General features: G+C 45.2%; 1 protein-coding gene and 1 long non-coding RNA gene across 3 annotated transcripts; one reads left to right on the top strand and one right to left on the bottom strand.

The window, feature by feature from the left end:
• Nucleotides 1-407: 407 nt before the first annotated feature.
• LOC120582196 (uncharacterized) lies at nucleotides 408-14,403 on the bottom strand. 2 transcript variants are annotated; one of them, XR_005647489.1, is made up of 3 exons: nucleotides 14,159-14,403; nucleotides 12,753-12,949; nucleotides 408-669 (listed from the first exon to the last, which is right to left on the bottom strand). It is a non-coding gene; the product is annotated as an uncharacterized LOC120582196 (long non-coding RNA). The 2 variants fall into 2 exon arrangements; XR_005647488.1 differs by having other exon boundaries at nucleotides 14,232-14,357.
• A 69-nt stretch (nucleotides 14,404-14,472) lies between these two features.
• LOC120582195 (zinc finger protein 620) lies at nucleotides 14,473-20,371 on the top strand. Its single transcript, XM_039837388.1, has 5 exons — nucleotides 14,473-15,120; nucleotides 15,238-15,323; nucleotides 17,045-17,114; nucleotides 19,510-19,636; nucleotides 20,201-20,371. Exons 3-5 carry the CDS (start codon nucleotides 17,112-17,114, stop codon nucleotides 20,311-20,313), a joined length of 243 nt encoding a protein of 80 aa, XP_039693322.1. The 5' UTR covers nucleotides 14,473-15,120; nucleotides 15,238-15,323; nucleotides 17,045-17,111; the 3' UTR covers nucleotides 20,314-20,371.
• The last annotated feature ends 501 nt before the right edge of the window (nucleotides 20,372-20,872 follow it).

A 20,872-nucleotide genomic window follows, 5' to 3' on the forward strand; every position in this document is an offset into this window, starting at 1 on the left:
TGAACTCACTGGTTTCTTGGTTTACTGCTACTACTGTCCCACCTCTTCCTCTTGGATTTATTAATTACCTTTAGTTTTCACTGACTACATCCTCTAGTTTTTCTTCCAGTTAGGATTTAGGAGTGATAAACTTTGCTTACTTGTCTGAAAGTATTTTGCTGTTGTATGAACTATTTCTTACATTTCTGACAGCAAATGTATGGTTTTTTTTCCCCCCAACTTTGACTGCCTAGAATTAGCATCAGACCCTACAGGCTAAGGGGTCTCCCCCCACTTTGAATGGCATTTGCAAGTCCCAGACTTGTTCACTAACCTGGAAGCTCTCTGAATGCCTTACCTCTTTAGAAATGTTTGTGTGTGTGTGTGGGGACGTGGGCGGGGCGGGGGGGCTGCTCAATGTAGGCACAGTTGATTAAGTCACTGTCCATTGGTTAGCTCAGTCTCCAGCCCCTCTGCAAGGGTCATAGTGAAAGTTCCAATCCCATGGTTGGTTCCTGTGGCCATCTCCCATCTTAGGAGCGCCCAGCCACCAGTCATTACCATATGAAAAGAGAACTTTAAGGGTCTCTAGTGCCCTTGCTCTCACCTCTGGACTAGGTACTGTTGAGAAATGCAGGGATAGGAACCAGAATTTGTTGGGTTCTTTGTTCAGCCAACTAAGCCATTCATCTGTGAACAGGAAGAACAGAAAGGGAAAGGTGATGAGATTAGTCTGGAATGTTTTGAGTTTTAGGAACTTGTGGAATAGCCAAGTAGAAATGAACAGGCAGGTTGATACACAGGTCTAGCTCAAAGCTATCATGGCCAAAGAGCAGCACTATTGCCATGATTATTACATCTGGGTTGGAGAAAGATACAAATGTGTTAAAAGAGAGTAGCAATGTACACAGGAATACAGTCGTGCCACGTCCTGGTCAACAACAGACCATATGTATGACTGATCGTAAGATGACAGTGGAGCTGAAAAATTCCTCACCTAGTGATAATCCTAGTTGCCCTAACATAGCTCAACACATCACATGTTTGTGGTGATGCTGGTGTAAATCTAAGGTGCCAGTCATGAAACTGTAGCACATGTAATTATGTACAGTACGTAACACTTGATAAGTAATATTGACTTGCTATATATGTATTTACTATGCTATACTTTTTATTTTACAGTATTCTTTCTAGTTAGGAAAAAAGTTCGCTGTAAAACTATTTCGTGTTCAGCTGGAAGTAGCTTTGTACACCTTGGTTTTACTGAATCTCTTGATTGCATTTTCTCATGCATTATTCACTCTTGCATTTTATAAATTTAGTGTAGCTTAAGTGCACAGTCTTTATAAAGTCTACAGTAGTATACAGTAACATCCCAGGCGTTCACACTCACTGACTCACCCAGAGAACTTCCCAGTCCTGCAAGCTCCATTCATGGTAAGCGCCCTGTACAGGTGTACTTATCGTTTATACATTTTTACTGTATCTTCTCTATGTTTAGATATGTTTAAATACGTAAATACCACTGTGTTACAATTGCCTACAGTATTCAGTGCAAAAACATGCTGGACAGATTCGTAGCCTAGGAGCAAAAGGCTCTACCCTAGAGCCTGGATGTATGGTAGACGAGACCATCTAGGTTTGTGTAAGTGCATTCTGATGTTCACACGGCCACAGAATGGCCTACAAGGCTTTTCATTCCTCAGAATGTATCTTCATCCTTAAGTGGTGCATGACTATAATAATGCCAGCAATGACAGAACTAGCACTATTTTGACTTAGAGTACAGAACCAGAATATGCAGTGTCTTACATGAATTGACTGACAGTTAATCCATTGAATGAGTTGGAGCCTGTTACCATTCTCAACTCAAAAATCAAGGCACAGAGTTTTACTTGCGCAAGGGCACTCAGTGAATAAATGGTGGAGTCCGAATTTGAACCCAGACAGACCCCAGACTTCGTGATCTTAGGTCACAGTCCAGTCAATTAGCCATTAAGCTGGAGACTGGGGCTGTAATTTGTTAGATGGTCAAGTTACTGCTGCTAAGCATGGGAGCCAGAATTCAGAGCATCACAAGAAGTATGATGTGGAATCTCAGACCTTGAACTGATCGTCAAACTTGGGTAGCTAAGCCATAGAGGAAGATTGAGAAGAGCCAGCTATCCTTGGGGGTCTGGCTTGGGGGAACCATGGAGAAGTTGCCAGCCTCCGGGCTTCCTAGAGAGGTGCTGAGAGCTCCCTCCGCTCCTCTTTCCTCCGGGCTGCGGGCTCTGGGGTGGGCAGCTGGTAGCGGTGGCCCTGCTCCCCCAAGGTGGCCTGGCCCTGGCTGTCCTGGAGCTTGGGCATTGGGTGGCAGATGCTGCGGAGGAGCCCACGGGGCGCCCAGAACCCAAGCCCAGCCTCCTGCTGGCAGAAGCAGATTGACTTTCCAGCCTGACATCCTCTGCCTCACGGTACCCAGAGTGAGGGCTGGTGATGAGGGTCGCCAGCTTCCCAGGCTAGAGTGCTCAAGTCCCTGTCGAGTCGTCAGTATCGCCCACTGGAGGAGCATCTTACCCTTTCCCCTTGGGGCCAGGACACCACTTGCATTTCGTTGGTGGTTGGTCCAGGAACACCCGCTACCCTACTTTGTCTCCAGAAACTTGCACTAGGCCTTTGCGGTAATCACTAGATGCATTCAGTGCAAATGGCTTAGTAATGCGTTCATAGTGGACCAGGAATTTTCTTAAAGGCCACGAAGCCACTGCTTGACTCGTACTCCACAGATGTTCCTTCTAGGGATTTCCATCCCACAGGCAAAGTTGTAGCTTGTACGAAGGGAGCAGCTGCAGCACCCCTTGAATTACTAGAGTGTGCATTGAGACATCAAGAGTGTCCTAGAAATATGTTTCCAATGAAAGTGGCTGAGAGACTGAAGAAGAGGCGGCGAGTGTGGGAGACGAGACAGGGTCTGTCTCACATCGTTTCTCTCAGCTCTTCAGGCTCTTGCTTTTGCAGCAGGGGGCGGGGGGGCGGGTGCGGGCAGTACATGAAGCCGGGTGTCACCAGCCATGCTCCAGACAGTGTGGTTCCAGGTGAGCAGAGCTTTCTTCCGGTTTTCCATATTCAGAAGAGATGTGAAAGGCCATTACAGGACCAGTGGCCTGACTTGGCCAGTCTAATGCCTAGTTTGACATCCATCAATAGAGTATGTCAGGGCAGTCGATGAGGGAGAAGTGGGTAAATTTGGGAGAGTCAGGTTGGGTGGGAACGGGGGGAAGCACAGGCTAAGAAATTCTCCTAGAAGTGAGACTACATCCATGTACACTGCTAGTATGGTGCATAGATTAGTGTCCTTGGCCTCACCAGGGGGCTTATTAGAAAGAAGCTCAGGCACCCCACCCAGATTTCGGCAACCGATATTCGTACAATATCTGGGAGAGTTCGTGGGCAAGTTAAAATCTGAGGAGTAGTAGTCTGCATGACAACACACACAGGAAGACCAGCTCCTGAGATTAAACAGGCATTCTCACAGGAGGAGTTTGCCCCGCAGACCCCAAAGGTAGGGTACAGTGTAGCCAAACCTGGCAGCATTTGGAAGGTGTGGATTGATGAGGGTGGTGGATTTTTGGAGGAGTGCTGAGTGGAGTTGAAGCCTGTGCCTTTAGCCCACTTCAATGACTGCTGCTTAACCTCTGGAAGAGCCTGGATCCTTGGTTGGCACAAATTCATGCAGCACTAGGGGCAGTTCTTTCTCCAGAGTTTTCTTAATGGTAGAGGACTAGTTCTCTGAATTTTTCTCCAGTGTCCTAGATCATATAATGAGAAAGCTGGGTGTATTACGTAATGGATGTATCATGTAATGAGAAAGCTCCATCCCAGAGACTTAAGAGCAATGTGTATTTGGCTCCTTTTTGTAAACATTGGACCATCCACTTCTGTTTCAACACTTAGTTCCAAGTCAGGAAATGTTTAAACATCTGTGGGGCAAACCTGTTCTCTCTTGGTGCTTTACCTAGTAGTCACTCAGGATTATGTTCCACTAAGAAACTCCCAACTGGCAGTGGCTTAAACAAGATAGAGGCTTCTCTCTCATGCAGAAGAAGTCTGGGAAAGGCAGTCCAGGACTAGTGTGGCCACTTCACTATTATCATGTGCCTGGGCTCTTTCCATCTTTCTGTTCCACCATCCCAGCACTGGCTCTCATGCTTAGGGCTACTTCAAGGTCCAAGGTGGCCGCTTGGTCTCCAGCTATTGTGTGCGTTCCAACTAGAAGAGGAGATGATAGAAAAAACGGTGAACCTCTAAGCTGAGCCTGCTCTCTATTAAGCACCTTTCCAGAGGTCCTTGACAAAACTTAGGGTTCCATTCTTAAGGAAGAAAGAAGAGGGGAGGAAAAAACTGTACTCATGTGCGTGTGTGTGTGCACACGCGCACGTGTGTATGTATACATGCATGCAACTGTCTTTGCTACAATCTCTATGAGAAACATTTATTTGGAATTTTCTAGGAAGTTTCCCCAGTCTCGTCTGTGGTTGTACTAAGTGCTGAGATTTATACCACGTGCCAGGTGATATCTTAGTGCTTTATACATATTAACTCATTCCATCCTTACAAGAGCCCTACCAGATAGTACTACTGTTATCCCTCCAGATGAGGAAGCTGAGGCACAAAAAAGTTAAGTGTCTCATCTAAGGTGACACAGTAAATGGTTTTGAGGGATGGGATTAGAAGCTAAGGAGTCTGGCTCTAGAGCAGGGTTTTTCACCCTTGGCACGGTTGACATTTTGGGCCAAATAATCCTTTGTTGTGGGGGACTTATCTCATGCATTGCAGGACATTAAGCAACCTCCTTGGCCTCTGCCCACTAGATGCCAGTAGCATTACCACCACCCTCACGGCGGTGACAACTAAAAGCATCTCCAGGCATTGCCACATATCCCCTGGTGGGCCAGACTGCACCCTGCTGAGAACCACAGCTCCAAAGTCTGTGCTGTTTGCCACTGTGCCATGCTGCCCCTGTTACCTGCTTCCCACGTAGGGGGATCAACAACCCTGCTTGATAATGGAGAAGAGGAGGTGCTAGCAAAGGACAGAAATGGAGTGATCAGAGATGGAGCAGCATGTTGAGAAGCTGAAAGTGGCAGAAAACAAAGTATTGATAATTAGAGGTGTCTCAAGTGTGGCGGGGCGGAAGCCACAGTGTGAGGAAAGAAAATCAGGTCCTGTTCCCAGCTGTTGACTCTGAAGGAAGTAAAGACAGAGTATTAACATTTGGAGTCAGCGAAGTGTCCATTCTCCACCGTCCGGTAAGGCAGTCGCTAGCTACAAATGCCTATTTAAGTTAAAATTAATTAAAATTAGAAATTCAGTTCCTCAGTCACACAAGCCACATTAAAACTTTCTGGTCGAGCTGATTTCTGATTTCTTCACTGTATAGTTACTATTTCCCGCCTTGCAAATAATAAGACATCTATGGGGAATCATTTGAGGTCGTGCAAATATCCTGCTCCTCATCAAAATTTCCTCTTACGTTTAGCATCCCTTGATGATTCTTGTCTGAACCAGTCCTTGCGATGATGGCTGCAAAGCCTCTAGTGCTTCTGTAGTTATTTCTTCCACCCGTAGGGACTAAGCACAGGGAGAATGTAGTTGACATGACAGACTCAGATAAGGTACAGTGTGAGTCAGGGAGAGACGTTACAGTGGACTGAGTTATATAAGTGGTTATTTCATTTGAAATTTTTGCTTCCTTATACAGCCTTGGGATAAATACTCAGATAAAGAGGACTCCCTTTTGTTTATTTGAAAGTGCTTAATATTGCTGATTGCCATCTAAAAATGGGAAAAATAATGATTACTTCACAGATGTGTTCTAATGATTAAGTGAATTGATATAAAAGTAACTGACACAGGATGAGGCACAAAGGTCTAAACAGTCTGTGATGGTTTCCTTCTCCTTTGAGGAGGTGGAAATGGCCCTGGCAGGAGGCAGAAAGACACACACCTGGTGAAGAGGGCAGCACTGGCAGGCGGACTGAGTTTAGGTGACCAGGGGTAGCTCAAGGATGGAGACTGCCATCCTGTCCCTGGAGTCAGGTCTGTTAGGAAAGGGGGAGGTGATGCTGCACATTGCCTTCAAGGGACAAGCAGCTTTCTGATCAGGCAAGATATCAGAAAGAGGGAGAATGATCCAGGGTGAAGGGGACTCTGTGCCCATGGAACTGCCCCTCTGTCTCTGGTGAAAGACGTAGAAAAGCTGAGTGGAGGGCCCTGCTGGGGGCTCCAGGACGCACGGAGGCAGGGTGAAGGCAGACACCTGCTGTGAGAGACCAGGCTCACGGAACCAGACACGGGGTTGACGTATTCACCGGGCAGACAAGAGCAGGTGCTGGACTGTGTACTTGGGGTGGCAGTATTGGACCTTCTGAGGTGTGCATATTGAAAATGGTAATGTTGGCTGAGGGTGGCTTGTGACTGAGATGCCGTGTGGCTCTCCGTGCCGGCACTAACCTTCCATGGGGCTCAGAGCCACGGACTCCAGTAAATTTGTCCCTTTCCTTGGGCACAAACCTATTGTTTCAGGAGCCAGTGACCTCTGAGGATGAGGCCATGTACTTCACCCAGCATGAATGGGCCAGCAGGAGCCCTGTGCAGAGAGATCTGTACAGGGAGGTAGGTGATGCTGGAGAATTACACAAAATAACTTCCTTGGTCAGGTCCTCCTCTCTCTGAAACTCAGCTTCTGTGCTTTGGGCTCATGGCTTCCTCCTTAGCAGATCTGGAACCTCTAACACCACCGGGATTGACACTCCAGGTGCAGAGCTCCGTAATCCCCAGTTGCAGGAGTAGCTGCTGGAGAACGATCTAGGTTCACTTTGGTTTAAACAAGACTTCCCTCTGCCCTGTTTCCTGGTGGGGACTTTCCTGAGAGAGGCTTTGCTCTAGACACAGAGAACTGAGAAGGTTCCCAGTGGCCCACCTCCATCCCTCCACCATTCCAGACCCTTCTCCTCTGAGAGTGTGGTCTCCTAGACCCCCATGTACACACCGCCAATGACAGTGGGAGCTTTCTGTCTTCTCAGATAGAGCTGGAATAAGCTTCCTCCTGAGCAAAACAGTTGGAGCCTTCCTTCGATCCCCAGATTCTTTCCACACTTGGTCTCCTGGGACGTCCACTTCTTTCTTCACCTGGCAAAGCAGAGGGTGGAGTAAGAGGGATCGGGAGGGCCTCTCCTCAGCTTCCTGTTCCTTTTCTTTCTTCTTCAGCAGCATTTCCGTTCCCCAAACCAGATCTGATATTCCAGCTGGAGCACGGGGAAGCACCACAGGGCCTGGATCCCTGGACAGCCATCGGCAGGGAGGTCCTGAGAGATGTCTGCATAGGTAAGCAGGAGAAGCCACCAGGTTCCTCTCCAGCTTTGCTTTCTCCTGTCTTTTAAGGACTTAACATGAGCACGGTTTTTCTTCCGTTATACGGGGTTTGTGGGAATGAAACTGGTTACTCTTATTCGGAAAAGTGTCCCTCACTAGATTTTAGTCCCAAACTGGAGAAGACGAGTCCAAACATTTCATTTTCTGTCATTTTTCTTTGTCAAGCTAAAAGATTTCAAACACTTTATAGTGAAAATACGCTTCTGTCGGTCAGTTTAGGAATATAATCACAATATAGTAAGAACTCGTTTCTATAAGAACATTTTTTATGTGTGTATATATATGAAACTGTATCTCTAATGCAATCTTTTATGAATTCCTCAACACTAAATTATAAATTAGCTTTTGAGAGAAGGCCTGCTTATTTATTGGGAATGAATGAAAGATACTGAACTGTGATAAATGTAGAGAACCATCCTGAGATCTGGCATGTAGCCCTTCTCATTCATGTGGCCCTGTTCTCCAGCTCTCTCAGTCCTTAATGCTATTCACAGCCTCCTTTCTCATCGCCCCTACTTCTGTCTGAGTCAGTCTCTTTAGGTTGACTCCAGCACTTCAGGTCATATGAATGAAAACCTTTCCCACAGTCTGCCCACAGCCGTGGTTCCCATTGCCACAGGTGCACATTTTCTGTTTAGCCTGCCAAAGGCTTAAAAACAGCATTGTCCAATAGAACTTTCTATAGTGATAGAAGCACTACACAACTGCGCTGTCCAGTACAGTAGCCATAAGCCACGTGAGCGCTCAAAATTTGGCCAGTGCCATGGAGGAACTAGATTTTTTTTGTTTTGTTTTATTTTAATTATCTTAAATTTAAATAGCCACATGTGGCTAGGGGCCACCTTATCGGACAGTGCAGCCTTACAAAACTAAAAGAACAGCCTCCAAATGCCTTTTTTAGTTTCTAGATCAGTGGATTTCAACTCTAGTGTGCCTCAGACTCGCTCGCGAGGCTTGTTAAAACACAGACTGCTGGACACCACCTCCAGAGATTTTAATTCAGCGGGACTGGGATGAGGCCCAAGACTTTGCTTTTCTGACAAGTTCCCAGATGATGGCCAGGGGCCACACTTGGAGGACCATTGTTCTCGAGAATCTCAAACCCTGTTTTTTAAACTCTGGGTTGCAACTCATCAATGAGCTGTGCTCAGCATTTAAAAATTAGACCAGACTGTATTAGACTTAAATGAAATAGACCAAAATATCTAAAAATAGTCTAAAATCTGTCATAAGTGCACCACACTTATTAAAGACATTGTTTTGTGAAACTCTTGTTTCCATTTCGGTTTTTTGTGTGTGTGAGTGTATGTATGTGTGAGTATAAGCCATGGCTCTGAAGCTGTTCTCCAGAGACTTGGAGCCCTCAAGATAAAAGTCTTCCTACACTGGCACCTTCCAAGATGAGCTTAGGGTAGGGTGGAGACATTTGCTTGGATCGCAAATATGGAATGAAGGCAAATCATGGTGGCTGTCCCATTGGCAGGCCTAGCTATGTAGTGGGGTGCCCTGACAAGTCTTCAAAGATGGAGTGGTTCTGAAGACTGGCAAAGGAGGAGCCTCCAGAATGCTCATCTCAAGGTATGAAACATTTAACTTAATATCGAGGACCCAGTATTCACTGAACAGGCTGCTGGGTCATTAACTGAAATGTCTCCAGGCAAGGCCTGGGACAAGGCGCTACCCCACACCATACAGGGTGGGAAAGAGCTGTAAGGCTGTTAATGGCTGTTAATGACGCTCCCCTAAACCGTGCCAATTATTGGAGATCCTTTTGTATCTTCGAAAGCAAATTACATAATTGGAAAACAAACTCACAAGTACTTATTGTATGCCAGGCACCACTGTAAATACTTTGCCAGTCCATTAAGTCATTTAATTAACCCTCGACAGGGTACCACCATCATACCCATTTGACAGACAAGGAAACAGCACCTAATAGTTGATGCTCTACACTGGTATGCATTCAGCCGTTAAAGTGATTGGACCCCCTCTTCCAATCTTCCCACTACGGCGCAGCTACAGAACCCACGAAGCTTTGGCACATGTGTGTGAAGCAACTGCCTCCACGCAGTAACTGGAGGGACAGCCCGTGATGGCAAACACCAGAAAAGCCTGCATAATCCCCAGGGTTGTAACTATTCTGTGGCCTAGCTGGCCGGCCGACAGCCCCCAGAGGTGCTACCAGGTGTGGGGGGGTGGGGAGTGGGGGGATGAGGATTGGGGGGAACCGGCGCCTGGGGCCCGCAACCTTGGGTCTGCGTAACTAGAGCTGCCTCGGCGGCTGGGATGGGGAACCACAGAGATGAATGGCTTCCCGGGTTCCTAGAGAGGAGGGGAAAACGGTGTATGCGCTTCCGGCTGAGCCGGTGCGGCTCTTTCCCAAGAGAAGGTCGCTGGTTCCCACGCTTTCTCTGCGCCCCAAGTACACAGTCCAGCACCTGCTCTTGTCTGCCCGGTGATCACGTCACCCCCGTGTCTGGTTCCGTGAGCCTGGTCTCTCACAGCAGGTGTCTGCCTTCACCCTGCCTCCGTGCGTCCTGGAGCCCCCAGCAGGGCCCTCCACTCAGCTTTTCTACGTCTTTCACCAGAGACAGAGGGGCAGTTCCATGGGCACAGAGTCCCCTTCACCCTGGATCATTCTCCCTCTTTCTGATATCTTGCCTGATCAGAAAACTGCTTGTCCCTTGAAGGCAATGTGCAGCATCACCTCCCCCTTTCCTAACAGGCCGCTACTGACCTGCTTCTTGTCACTTCGGATTAGTTTTCCTTTTCTAAGATTTTATATAAATGTTATCACTTTATATGTACTCTTCTCTTTGGTCTGGTGTCTCACTCAGCATAATTATTTTGAGATTCACCCATGTTGCATACGTCAATTTATTCACCCATGTTGCAATACGTTCATTTATTTTTATTTTTATTTTTTGTTGAGTAGTATTCTACTATGGCTATACCACAATTTGTCCACTCTTCTCCTGATGGCCACTTGGGTCGTTTTCAGTTTCTTGCTTTTACAAATAAAACTACCATGAACATTTGTGTCCAAGTCTGTAAGTGTGTATGCTTTTATTTATCTTGGTAAATACCAGGAGTGGAATGGCTAGGTCATAAGGTAGGTGTGTATATTTAATTTTAAGAATCTTCAAAACTGTTCTACGAAGTCGTGCCATTTTAAAAACATTCCCACCAGCATTGTGTGAGTTCTTCTAATATGACTTTGCCGACTCTCAATATTGTTAGTCCTTTTAATTTTAACTATTCTAATAAGTGTGTAATGCTATCTTATTTAGGTTTTAATTTGTATTTCCATGTTGTCTAATGGTGTGAGTATATTTTTCATGTACTTACTTGCCTTCCATTATGTCGTCTTTGGTAAAATATCTGTTCATATTTTCTGCCTATGTTTTAATTGGGTTTTCTTTTTATTGGTCTTTGGGAGGTCTTTTTAATCGATGTGATTTCCAAATATTCTCTCCCAGCTTGTAGTTTCTCTTTTCATACTCTTAACAGTATTTTTGGAAGAATAGAAGATTTTAATACCAATGAGGTCCAATTTATTCAGTTTGTTCTTGTATAGATTATGCCTTTGGTGTCATATTTAAGAAATTTTTGCCTTACCCAAGTTTACAAAGGCTTTTTTCTATATTTTCTTTTGGAATTTTTATAGTTTTAGATTTTACATGTATATCTGTCATCTGTTTTCAGTTAAATTTTGTAAAGGGTGTGAGGTATGGATCTGAATCCCTCCCTCCTCCTCTCCCTCCCTTCCTTTTAAAATGGGTAATATACTGTAGCACCACTTTTTGAAAACATGATTCCTTCTCCACTGAATTCCCTTTGCACCACTCTCGCAAATCAGTTGTCCATATTTGTGTGGTGGGCCTGTTCTAGAGTCTGTATTGCTTCATTGATCTATTTGTCTACCTTGATGCCAGTAACAAATTCCTAATTACTGTAGTATTTCTAAGCATTGGAGTCATATAGTATCAGACTTCCTACTTTGTGTTTTGCCAAAGTGGTTTTGGCCATTCTAGGTCCTTGCATTTCTCTGTGAATTTTAGGATCAAATTGCTGATTTCTACAAAACATACAGGGGTTTTGAGTGAGATTTTACTGACTATAGATCAATTTTGGAATAATTGACATTGTAACTATAGAGTCTTTTGACTCATGAACATTATAAATGTCTCCATTTAGATATTTAATTCCTCTTAGCAGTGTTTTCAGAGTTTTACTTTATAGGTCTTTCACACCTTTTCTCAGATTTATGTCTAAATATTTTGTACTTTAGATGCTATTATAAATAGTAAATTTCTGATTTTCATTGATGGTATATGGAAATATAATCGATTTTTGTATTTTCACCTTGTAGACTGCAACCTTGCACAACTCATTAGTTCTAGTAACATTTTATAGATTCCAGAGGATTTTGTAACATTGAGAATCATGTTCACAAATAATTATTTTAGTTCTTCCTTTCCAATTCTGGATGCATAGTCTTTCTTTTCCTGCCTTATTGCACTGGTTAGTGGCTAGGAATAGTGTGTTTTTAGGGAGAGCCAGTCTCTCCGACATTGGCTAGGTGGGGGACATCCAATTCCAGACTTTAATTTTGCTGATACCTGAGCACATTCCTTAACAGCTGCAAAGCCTAAAGTTTCCCACCTCTTCTGATTCTCCTTGCCAGGTAGCTGCCTCTATGTCAGCACTACCTGTACTATCCCTCTGGTGAGGCTCTTCTGGGGAAGCATGCATGGGCTCCTTGTAGCATACTCCCACTTTTCTTCTCTGACCTCCCAGGATTCGAGTCATCCTCCCAATCTGGGGCTTTTATTTGGGCCTACCAAAGTTTTCTGATTTCTTCTCCCCGCACCATAATACCAAATAGAGGAACTGCATGTCCCTTTCAGGTTAGTTCTAATTGTAATAGCTGGCTGATATTCTTTAGAGTTTGTGATATATATGTGTGTATGCATATGTGCATCCATATATGTGTGCCCGTCTCTCTAGCTGTTTGATAGGTTTAGAGAAATATATGCAAATATAAGTCCTTATGCTATTGTTTCTGGAAATCTAATTCTTCTATTTAAAATGACTGCTTTGCGTAAACTTTACAATAAAAATATAGGTTTTATAAAGTGGACTGTTTCTGTGGTAGCTAAAACTTCTGGGTTAGGCAGCCTCCACATAGGTCCCCAGTGATTCCCATCCTGGCATTCATGCCTTTGTGCATCTTGCCCAACATTGAATCATGACTGGCCTGTGAGGAGAGTATATTGGGGTAATGATGCTGCATAGCTTCCAAAGCTAGATCATAAATGACACTGCAGCTAGCCTTGGCTCCTTGGATTGCTTACCTTGGTTGGAAGCCCATTGCCATGTTGTGAGGATGCTCAGCCATGTGAAGATAGCCATGTGGAAAGGGACCGTGGAAAGGTTATTGGTGTCACACCAATAACCCGCAACAACTTGCTAGCTATGTGCGTGAGCTAACTTGGAAGCAGATCCTCTAGCTTCAGGCAAACTTTCAGCTGGGTGCAGTCCCAGGTGACACCTGTTGGAAAGTCACGAAAGGTCCTAAGTCAGTACCATCCAGCCAAGCCACTCCTGAATTCCTGATTCACAGAAACTTTGAGAGAGAACATGTATTGTTTACAGCCACAAAGTTGTGGGGTGATTTGTTATGCAGCCATAGACACTCAACATACTCTTCACGATAGGACTTCTTTATTACGTCTCATTCCTGTGAAAGGAGCAACAAACTCCTATAATAGAGCCAGATATCCAGGGTCATTCTATCTTCTAGGCCAATTTCCCTTCGTAACTTTGGAGCGCTGGGTGAGTAAGAGCCATAGATCTGAAACTGTGTTCAGCAATCGTATCAGAGTGGTCAAAAGTAAAAGTCTGTACATGTTGGCAACCACCCTGCCAAGAAGTGGTCGCTGCAGTAAGGCTACTGTTGACTCAGTGTCTTTCAGAAGCATGGTCACTGCAGTGAGGCACTTGCTAATTGGCTGTTGTCTAGGGGGCGGGACTATCACTGATTCGCTGACTATCGAGGGCATTTGTCATTGATGGCTCACATTCAGAAACTTGGAGTTGCCAATGATTTGCTAACTTTCAGAAACATAGTTACTGGGGGTCACCAAAGTGAGGCTGTCACTTGCGGGTTTTCATAGCATGCAAGTTATGTCAATTAAGGGCAGTTAGTTACTTGTTTGTAACTTGGAGACTTCGGTCAAAGAACAGTCTTTTCCTTTCTTGAATATAGAAAAACAAGTACTTTTAATGGTTTTTTTTTTTTTCCATTAAAACTGCAGGAGACTGTAAGAGGTTATCCAGATCTTATTTGTGGAGGTATGATTTTTTTTTTCAGCCAGCGTTGCATTTAAGTTATTGGCGCAGATGACCAGGCCAAAGGAAAAAAAAAAGTCAAAATTACAGAATTTTAGTAATTTATTGTAAAAAGCTAAACACAGGACATTTAGGGCGTCTTGCCAAAGTCAATACAGGGCGAAACCATTTACTACAGGGCATGTCCTGTATATACAAGATGCATGGCAACCTTAGTCACCATTATTTTGGTTGTTAAATGAATTTGCCCCCAAAAGCCCCCCACACGTCCAAGTCATGGGAAGAAGAGGGCTTTAAAAAGGCAGGTGGAAACCATGGTTTTGCCAAGGGCTGCCCAGCTTAGGACTCAAGCAGGATCTTTAGCTTGGGCATCTAAGAGATGACACAACAGGGGCCATTCTCCCCACACCTGCACAGCCCAGGTGACCCACGAAGTAAAGGCGGCCGACAGCTGGGCTGCAGTCGGTTAACTGGGGCCTCACCCGGGCCCAGAGGCTGAGGTCTGAGCAGAGCGAAGCTACATCTGTGCCATGACCCACGCGTCCCGAGTCGGTTCCAACCGCCAGGCATTCTGCGAGCGCCAGTGAGGACGCAGGCAGCAGCCCGCCCACCACCGCGCCCCTTCCGCACGGCGGGCCCAGTCACGTGGGGCCGAGCCGCGGGGACCACCGAGATGCGGCCTCCGGGCGGCCTAGAGGGGTGCTGGGCGCGCGCGCTCACTTCCGCGTCAGCTTCTAGCTGCCAGACTTTCGGGGTTCGGAGAGGAAGAGTGTGGGTTTCAGCGAGTTCTACGTGTCAGGTCCGCCCAGTGCCTGCCTCCTCGTTTTCCCTGGCGTCTCGTCAGCACCCCCTCCCCTGAACTCGGTCCCAGTGGTGGCTCGCCCCTCTCTGACCCGGAGCTCCGGCATCTGGGCCTCTCAGAAGCCGCCCGAGGTGGCTGCACGACCTTCTAGAGCTTTCGTCCAGCCCCCTGCCCACCGAGGCCTGACCCTCTTTTCTACCCTAAAGAATGTGGCCTAACAGCCGCCCGTTCCGGTACTGACGTTTCTGTGTTTGCGGTCTCCCGCTTCCCTTGGTGGAGTTCCCCGAGTGGTCTGCGGTCAGCATCCCCCACTGGAATGCTGAGTATTTTACTCTTAATCCGCATCCAGCCACCCCGGTCCCTCCACTCCATAGACACCTTCTTTGGGTCAATGTCATGGTCCCTATAAGGTCTTTTAGGTTTTTAGGTTCGTTCAGACCCATCACTGTAGGGAAAGGGTTCGTCTTGGATCCTTCAGTGCACCCTGTGCGAATGGGTTCAGGAACACTCTTGGACTTGGCAGGCAGATGGAGGATTGTCCTGAAGGCCAGACAGCAATTCATGAGAAGGTTGGGGGCTGATGGAGTCTCCCAGCAGCGCCGGGAATGAGGAGGCTGGGAAGGCCGCAGGCGGTCGTGGGTGATGCAGGACAGGGCCCATTGCACTCACGGCTCTTCTTCTCTTAGCTTCTGAGGTTCTTGCTTTTCCAAACCCAGAAGACAGTGCACGAAGCCAGGGGACATCAGCCATGCTCCAAAGAACTTGGCCTCAGGTGAGCTGAGCTTCCTTTCCGTCTTCTTTAAATTACATTAGCTATCAGATAATCAGGAAAGGACCAAGAAAGCCTAACTTGGCCAGACTCTGGTTTCCTCTTTGAGTCTATCCCCAGGACTATGGCTGTAAATACATGGTGGAGGAAGTAAGCGTTTTGTGTACAGAGAGTGATGAATTCGGATGTGCAGGTTTAAGTGGAAAAGAGGAGACCCTAGCCAAGAAATTCTCCCTGAATGGGGAGATCCAGATCATGTTCTGCAAAGCGAAGTGATCTGCTGAGATCGGAGAAATTCTTCATCGAAGAGATTGCCCTACAAATTGTAGTTGTATCCCAGAGAGACCATATTCTTTCCATAGGCACTTTATAAATGCTAGGCGCATAGTGTTGAATAATGCAGACAAGTTCTTTTTTCTCATGGAGGGTAATTTTAGCAAAATAGTCTGTAAACAAGTTAAAACCATAGTTAAATGTTGCTAAAGTACAGTGCTTTTCAAGAGTGTGGCCCACAGGCAGCATTCTCATCACCTGGGAGCCTACTAGAATTGCAAATTATTGGGCCCCACCCTAGACTCAGAATCAAACTGGGGACGGGGATACCTGGGTCAGGAATCTAGTGTAACAAGATCTCCAGGTGATTCTTATGCACCTTTTCAAATTTGAGAAACCTCACAGAAGTTGCTTTTGAAGGTAATGGTTAGGGAAGCCCTCGCTGAGGTGGTAACATGAGTTTGAGACCTCGAGGATGAGATAGAAACAGTCTTGGGAACTACTGAAGAGCAAGCTTTCCAGAGAGAAGGACAGCAAATGCAAAGGCCCTGAAGTTGGGGAGAAAGCTGAGTATACTGTAGCAACAGGGAGAGGTCAGAGAAAGTCGTTTAGTGTGAGGCAGGAGAAGTAGGTACATGTCTTGTAGGTCACTGTGAAGACTGGTTTCTCTTCTTGGTTCATTGGGAAGGCACTAAAGGATTTTAAGCAGGGTAGGTGACATGGTTGGGTTTATACATTAAAATGGTTTTCCAGTGCTTAGTGGTGAGTTGGTTGTGGAAGGGTGTTAGTCCATTCGTTGCATATTGCAGACAAGGTAAGAGATTAAGTATTGTCCTTTTTTTAAAGTAGATTTTATTTTTCAGAGAAGTTTTAGGTTCATAGCAAAATTGAGCAGATAAACAGAGTTCTTATATGCTTCCTGCCTCTGCACATGCCTCCCCCATTAGCAACATCCCCCATCAGAGTGGTACCTTAGTTAAAATTGATGAACCTACATTGATACATCATAATCACCCACGGGTCATAGTCTACAGTAGGATTCACTCTTGATGTTCTATATTCTATTGGTTCAAATGTGTAATGACAAATATTCATTATAATAGTATCATACAGAGTGTTTTCACAGCCCTGAAAATCCTCTGTGCTCTGCCTATTCATCCCGCCCTCCCTGGCAACCATTAATCTTTTTAGCTATCTACATGGTTTTGCCTTTTCCAGAATGTCATAGAGTTGGAATCATACAATGTATGATTGTTTTCTTTCAATTAGTCATTTCATTCAAGGTTCCTCCATGACTTTTCATGGCTCGGTAGCCTATTTCGTTTTAGCACTAAATAGCATGGCATTGTCTGAATGAACCACAGTTTATCCCTTCACCTACTAAGGACATCATGGTTGCTTCCAAGTTTTTGGCAATTATGAATAAAGCTGCTGTAAACATCTGTGTGCAGGTTTTTGTATGGACATAAGTTTTCAAGTCATTCGGGAAGATCCCAAGGAGCATGATTACTGGATCATATGGTAAGAGTATATTTAGTTTTGTAAGAAACCACCAAACTGTCTCCCAAAGTGGCTGTGCTGTTTTGCATTCCCGTCAGCAATGACTGAGAGTTCCTGTTGTTCCCCATCCTCACCAGCATTTGGTGTTGTTCGTGTTGTGCTTTCTCATTGTTATAATTTGAATTTTCCTGATGACATGATGTAAAGCATCTTTTTATTTACCTATTTGTATATCTTCTTTGATGAGATACCTGTTCAGGTATTTTGCCCATTTTTTAATTGGGTTGTTTGCTTTATTATTGAGTTTTAAGAGTTCTTTGTATACTTTGGATAACAGTCCTTTATCAGACCTGTCTTTTCAAATATTTTCTCTTTGTCCATGCCTTGTCTTCTCATTTTCTCAAAGTATTGTCCTTTTAAGGTAGGGTTTTTTCCCCCTCATTTTTTCTTTCAAAAAATTTTTTTTCTTCAAAACATTCTTGGCTAGTCTGTCACGCTTTTTAGTGACTTTAAATGATCTGCTACTCCTGTACAAATCTCACTGGTTTTTCTTTTCTTTTCTCTTTTGGAAGAGGGGGATGGATTTTTTTTGAATTCATAGATAAAATTGGAGGTAATTGACTTTTTACAAATTTGATTCTTTCCATTCAGAAACACCGTGTGTTCCAGTTTATTCGGTTCTTTTATTTATTGTAATAAACACGTAGTTTTCTTCATCTTGGTCTTCCACATTTTTGTCAGGTCTGTTCTTAGCTATTTTTATATGAATGGTATCTTATATTCTCCCATCTTCTAATTGTTTATGGAGGTATCTAGGAAAGCTAATGATTTCTGTTTACTTATCCTATATCTAGCTAACTTAATGAATTATTTTGGCAGCTTTAAATGTTTTTCGTTTATTCTCTTGGTACTTGGATATTTTTAGCCAGATACAGTCCACCCTCTCTATTTGTGGGTTCTGCCTCCACATATTCAGCCAACCGTGGATCAAAAATTTTTTTTTTTTTAATTACATTGTTGCTGATGTGTATTATATAGTTAGGCCAACAGTGATGGTGGCCGTGCTGAACATATACAGACTTTTTTTCTTGTCATTATTCCCTAAATAACGTAACAGCTATTTATATAGCATTTACATAGTATTAGGTATTATAAGTAATATAGAGATGATTTAAAGTATATCAGAGGATGTGTGTAGGTTATATGCGAATACTATGCCATTTTATATAAAGGACTTGAGCATCCATGGATTTGGTGTCTGTGGGGCGTCCTAGAACCAATACTGAAGGGTGACTAGTTATTTTATCTGCAAAGCAAAAGTATTTATGTTTATTTCTTTCCTATATTTATGCTCCTTTTCCACTCTTTTGCAGGAAGTAGAACCTCAGCTCATGGTAAATTATCAGCCATCAATTTTAATGGCTGTGCTCTGACGTTTTACTGTTAAGGTGGTGTTTGCTGTCGTTTCCTGATCCTCTTCATAAATTTAAAAACATTCTATTTGTAGTCAAACCATTTTTGAAATTAATTCTTTCAGCAAATTTATATTAAGCATTAAGTATCTGCCAGACACTGTACTCTGTACTAGTAAACCAGTTATGAACAAAACAGAATCCTTGCCTCACAGACTTACATTCTGGTGGGGGGAGATAGACAATAACGAGTATTATTAGTTCCCTTCACTCTTGGGAAAGATGGAGGTGGCCCCAGGGGGAGGCAGAGAGTGGTGCACATTAGCAAGTGGGACGGATCTGTGCCCAGAGACAGGACATTGCCAACCTTCTTTGAAGACAAGTGGTTCAGAGAAGAGTCTGGAACAGCCAGGCTTCAAGTTTCCTTCGGCAGAGATAGCTTTCTCATAAAGTAAGAAGGTATAAAAAGAAATTTGCAAAATGCCATGACAATTTTTGAGGGCTGGCTCCTGTGCAGACAGTGGAAGATGCTGGGGGAAGACTAGGGAGAAGCTAGGTGCAGGGAACAGATGGCGCTGTGCGTGTGTACTTTTGAGATGAGTGGAGATAGGGTGAGTGGCAGCTGCTTTCAGGGATTGGCATATAGAAAATAAGGTGACCAGATTATGGAGTACATGAAGGTAGGAGGTGCCAGAGCGACAGATCCGAGGAGCTAGGAACATAGGGGTCCATGCAGTTACCAGGCAGAGAGCCCCAGATGCCAGGCTGTGAGATTGAGATGACAATTGGGGCCCCAGAGCTGAGCAGATGGGAGAGTGTTGGGGTTTCACATTTGGAAGTGGGAACACTGGCTCAGGGCTGGCCCCTGGCTGGGGTGCTGCGTGCTCAGACCTTCCACAGGGCCTCAGAATCGGGGAGCCTGGAAGGTCTATCTCTTCCCTGCAGCTCAGGCTGCCCCCTTCTGCCCCTCACTCAAGAGCTTGAGCAGGAACCTGTTGTTTCAGGAGCCAGTGACTTTTGAGGACGTGGCCGTGTACTTCACCCAGAATCAATGGGCCAGCCTGGACCCTGTACAGAGGGCCCTGTACAGGGAGGTGATGCTGGAGAATTATGCAAATGTGGCTTCCCTGGGTAAGGTCTCTCTCACTGGCCCTTTGTGGAAGTTGGACAGCTTCTGCAGATGTTTTGGGGATTCTTGTAGCTCTTAGGTCTGATGACTCCTGGGAGTGTTCTGCAGTCGCCAGCCACTGGAGATGCCCAGTGGGGAAATCCCTGGTACCCTTTGGTTTTGAAACTGGACTTCCTTACATCCCAGGAGAGGACGGGGCTCTGGGCCCTGAGGGGAGGGACTTCTTGATGCCCTAGGTGAGCCCTTTGTCCCTCCAACCCTTTGTTCTAGGGTTGTGGCCCTCCCCTTTGTGGACGAGTCTCCCAGGACGGCAGTACATACATCCGTCCTGAGAGGGTTTCCTTTCTTCTAAGTAGGGGCAAGGCCACAGTTCCTTCCTGAGAATGGCAGCTTCCTGCTCCTTCCCTTGGAGCAGTTCGGAGCCCTCCCTCAGAACCCCTGGCTGCTCCTGGGTCTCCATTTCTCTCCTCTCTCCAGCTAGTTCATTATGGGGTGGCCCAAGAAATCTCAGGAATGTCTCTGGATGTCTCCCTCAACTTGTCTGTCTTGTCTTCTTGTTGGAGTAGCATTTCCATTCCCCAAACCTGTTCTGATCTCCCAGCTGGAGCAAGGAGAAGCACCTTGGGGCCCAGATCCTGGGGAAGCAGAGGTTTTGAAAGGCATCTGGCCAGGTGAGTAAGAGACCATAGTGGTTTCTGGTTTTGCCTTCCCGGTTTACCAGAAATGTTTCTTCTACAGCAGAGAACGGAGCTCCCCATCGTGCACTCTGAGCTAAGCTGAGCCCCAGCCCCGAGCCCAGAAAGGCTAGGTGCTGTCTGCACACACACGTGGCCATCCCCCCTCAGAGCACTTATCAGTGGAAATATTGAATTTTATGCCGATTGTCATGGCAGAGGAGGAGGGTTTCAGCCATATTTTAAGGAAAATTTGATTGTATGGGTCAAACTGATTTATATGTGCCACAGCTATGAATTTTAATTTTAGGCCTTCAGCAATGAAAAAAAAACCCCACCTTTTAATTTGCCTTTTTTTTTTTTTTTTTTGTATTTTAAAGTTCCATATGCCATAATCTTTATGTTTACATTGTATTTGTCCAGGAGAAGGCAAAGAATATTCCTCCCTCCCAACCCCCATCCACTGCACCCGACACATACAGACAACCTCAGATTTCCCTGAGACTGCTTACAAGTCTTTGCAGCTTTCGTTACTCGGGTTTTCTCTCCTTTTGAAAGAAAGTT

The sequence above is a fragment of the Pteropus medius genome, unplaced genomic scaffold (assembly GCF_902729225.1).
Source record: "Pteropus medius unplaced genomic scaffold, Ma_sr-lr_union100, whole genome shotgun sequence".
In the NCBI taxonomy this organism is placed as follows: Eukaryota; Metazoa; Chordata; class Mammalia; order Chiroptera; family Pteropodidae; genus Pteropus; species Pteropus medius.

Coding starts and splice junctions, on each gene's coding strand:
- LOC120582195 (XM_039837388.1), top strand. Junction 19,637..20,200: donor TGCAAATGTGGCTTCCCTGG/GTAAGGTCTCTC, acceptor TTGTTGGAGTAG/CATTTCCATTCCCCAAACCT.